Source organism: Otolemur garnettii, unplaced genomic scaffold (genome assembly GCF_000181295.1).
Source record: "Otolemur garnettii isolate 467f Iridium unplaced genomic scaffold, OtoGar3 scaffold00038, whole genome shotgun sequence".
Classification (NCBI taxonomy): Eukaryota; Metazoa; Chordata; class Mammalia; order Primates; family Galagidae; genus Otolemur; species Otolemur garnettii.
Window position 1 is genome coordinate 4,535,248 of NW_003852433.1, and position 2,736 is coordinate 4,537,983.

Sequence of the window (2,736 nt, forward strand, 5' to 3'; positions counted from 1 at the left end):
CATAACACCCGGCTATTTTTTTTTCGTTGTAGTTGTCCTCATTGTTGTTTGGCGGCCTGTGCTGGATTAGAACCCGCCAGCTCCAGGCTTGAGCTCCAGGCACGGAGCCATCAAGCCATTTTTTTCTTATTTTTTTTAGTAGAGATATGATCTCACTCTTGCTCACACTCATCTCAAACTCCTGAACTATCCACCCACCTCGGCCTCCCAGAGTGCTAGCATTACAGGTGTAAGCCACCATGCCCAGCCCCACCGTATATCTTTAGCTAGAAGAACTGAAGTTCTGTTAAGAACAAGATTACTGGTGCAGTGGTAACAATAACTGCTGTTTACTGAACATTTACTCTGTGTTAAGACCTAATCCGCACAATGTGTTTTTGAGAAAAGTAAGGCTCAGAGATGTTTCACATCTTATTCAAGGCTGGTTAATCAAAAGGATCTCAATCCAGGTCCACTTGATTTCAAAGACTACACTGTTCCTATCCCAGCAGCCTCCTTATTAGAGGCCAAAAGATATGAGCTAACCACACAAGTGACTCCAGGGAGGTATGGGGCAGGCTGTGGAGTAGCAGGAGGGAATGTTCCAGGTATCCAACATAGAAGTAAGGCATAACTAACTGCAAAGCAGTGCTAAGGAACTTGGTAATTATTAACCCAAGTGCTTCCACAGAAATCCTGCCAAAACACCAAGCGGGGATCACCATCCCCACGCTACGGAGAAGAAAACCAGAAGGCTGACAGAGGTTCAGTGACTCATGCAGGGTTACCCAGTAAATGAGAAGCAGCAGTTTGCCTGTAAGTCTGCTCCTTTTGTAGCCTCTGGGTATTTGCTATGCAAATTGTTCTACTACCAAATGTTCTTCCACTGCCTGGACTTCTTCACCTAGAAAACAAAGGGCTCAAAAAAAAAAAAAAGATCTCCCCAGGGTCCTTTCAGCCCTGAGATTATGTGGGTCTCAAGAAGAAACTGCTAGAGACAGACTTGGGCAAGAGGCAACACTTCTTGCTTGTTTACCAATTGCTAGACACTTCATAATCTTAGTCTCTCTAATTCTCAATAACTCTAGAGATATATTCCATTTTATTACCCTCATTTTACAGATAATGGACCTAAGACTTGAGGAGGCCAAATGACTTGCCCACAGTTACCCACTCAGAAGGGTGAGTTAGATTTGTTGGTGTCAGGCAGACTCCAGGCTTTTTCCCCACAATGTCAACTTTGCCCTTAATTATCGGGCAGTCCAAGTGGGAGAGGAACATACCTATATTCCACTTTCTTAGCTGCCCCAAAGCCCCACTGCATAGTGCTCTATCATCTCATGCTAAGCTCTAACAGAATTTGCAGCTTTACTCCTGGGCTGCAGGGCAAGAGGGTGCCTGCTTCTTTTCCACAGGTGGGAGAACTGGTGGATTCAGTTCTTTGGCAAATGTTCTTTGTGCATACATTGTCCTTAGCCCTGTGGGGGCTGGGAGATTGGGGAAACAGAGAAAGAAGATCACAATCTAATGAGAGAAATAGATAAGCACCAGGCCATAAGTGTACAGGGTGATAAATGTCTAGATGGGGGAAGTACAGGGTACTATGACAGAGAAGAAAAGGGCTGTCCAGGGCCAGTCAGGAAGGCCAAGCCCTGCCTCAGCCCAAAGCAGGACCCAAACAAAAGCCTAGGTAAACAAAAGCCTAGGTTGAGCACACAGCCCTGCCAGCCTCTCCCTCCCAGAAGGCCACCAGTTGTGGTGCAAAGTGCATGGTAGGTCAGGAGACCTGGGTCCCAGATCCAGTCCTGTCAATGTACAGCAGGGAGAGTGACCTTGAACAATTCCCACTCCCCTTAGGCCTCCATGGCATCACCTGTACAGTTTAGGATGGGGTGTACCCATGGTCCTTGGGGATTCCTCCCCGCCCCTGCTCCCCGACCTCATCTCCAGAGAGGTCAGAAATTCCCCACAGAATTTTCCAAGGTTGAGCTTTCTCTCTCTGAGAAGCCCCCAGTGGGTGTTAAGTCACAGGCAAAGACCTGCTACAGGGGCCATTCTTCCTGTCCTCTGCCCCCTACCACTGTGCGGAGCCCAGCTCTCACCATCTTTCACTCTATGCCCAGACCCAGGTCTCCACGAAAACAAAGACCCTTCCCATACCTTTCTCACATCCCCCATTCTCTGTCCAGACCCCTCCCTAGGCCTGGATCTTGGCTCCGCCTCTGGCCCCTAGCTTCCGAGCGAGGAGTCTCAGTCGTCCCCTCCCCCCTCCCCGGACCCTTGCCCCGGCCTCTGCTCCCGCCCCCGCCCCACCGTGTGTGCGTCCGACGCCGCCAGGCCAGGCTCTCACCGCGCCGCAGCAGTCAGGTCCCCGGCGCAGGGACCCGAACCCCGTAGCCACCGCCGTGCCGCCGCAGAGATGCTGCACAGCCGCGAAGCCATGTTGGAGCAGCGAAGGTTGCAGGAAAGCCCCGCCCAAACCGGTGGCGGAGGCGGAGCATATGTAACCCATGTCCCCTTTGGTTTGCCGGTCTCCCACTGCACCTAGACAGGTGGGCGTTGCCCCTGGGCGTCCCCCAACTCCACAGGTGCTGGACAGAAGTCGGGGTCCTTGTCGTCTGAGCCCCTACAGCTCTGCTGATGACTAGCTCTGTAACTTTAAGCAAGCCCTTGCGTACTCTGTGCCTCAGTGTCCACCACGGTAAAATGGGAGCGTTGAACGATAACTCCAGGGGTTCTTCACCAAGCTTTCCAGGA

At 51.3% G+C, this 2,736-nt stretch overlaps 1 protein-coding gene across 1 annotated transcript in view; it reads right to left on the bottom strand.

Annotated features, from left to right (window-relative positions):
• NIPSNAP1 (nipsnap homolog 1) overlaps window positions 1-2,472 on the bottom strand; it is a 26,887-nt gene extending 24,415 nt beyond the window's left edge. Inside the window, exon 1 of the mRNA XM_003789858.3 lies at window positions 2,330-2,472. Coding sequence (XP_003789906.1) covers window positions 2,330-2,421 — 92 coding nt within the window. The 5' untranslated portion in view covers window positions 2,422-2,472. The remainder of the gene's footprint in view (window positions 1-2,329) is intronic.
• Between the last annotated feature and the right edge of the window lie 264 nt (window positions 2,473-2,736).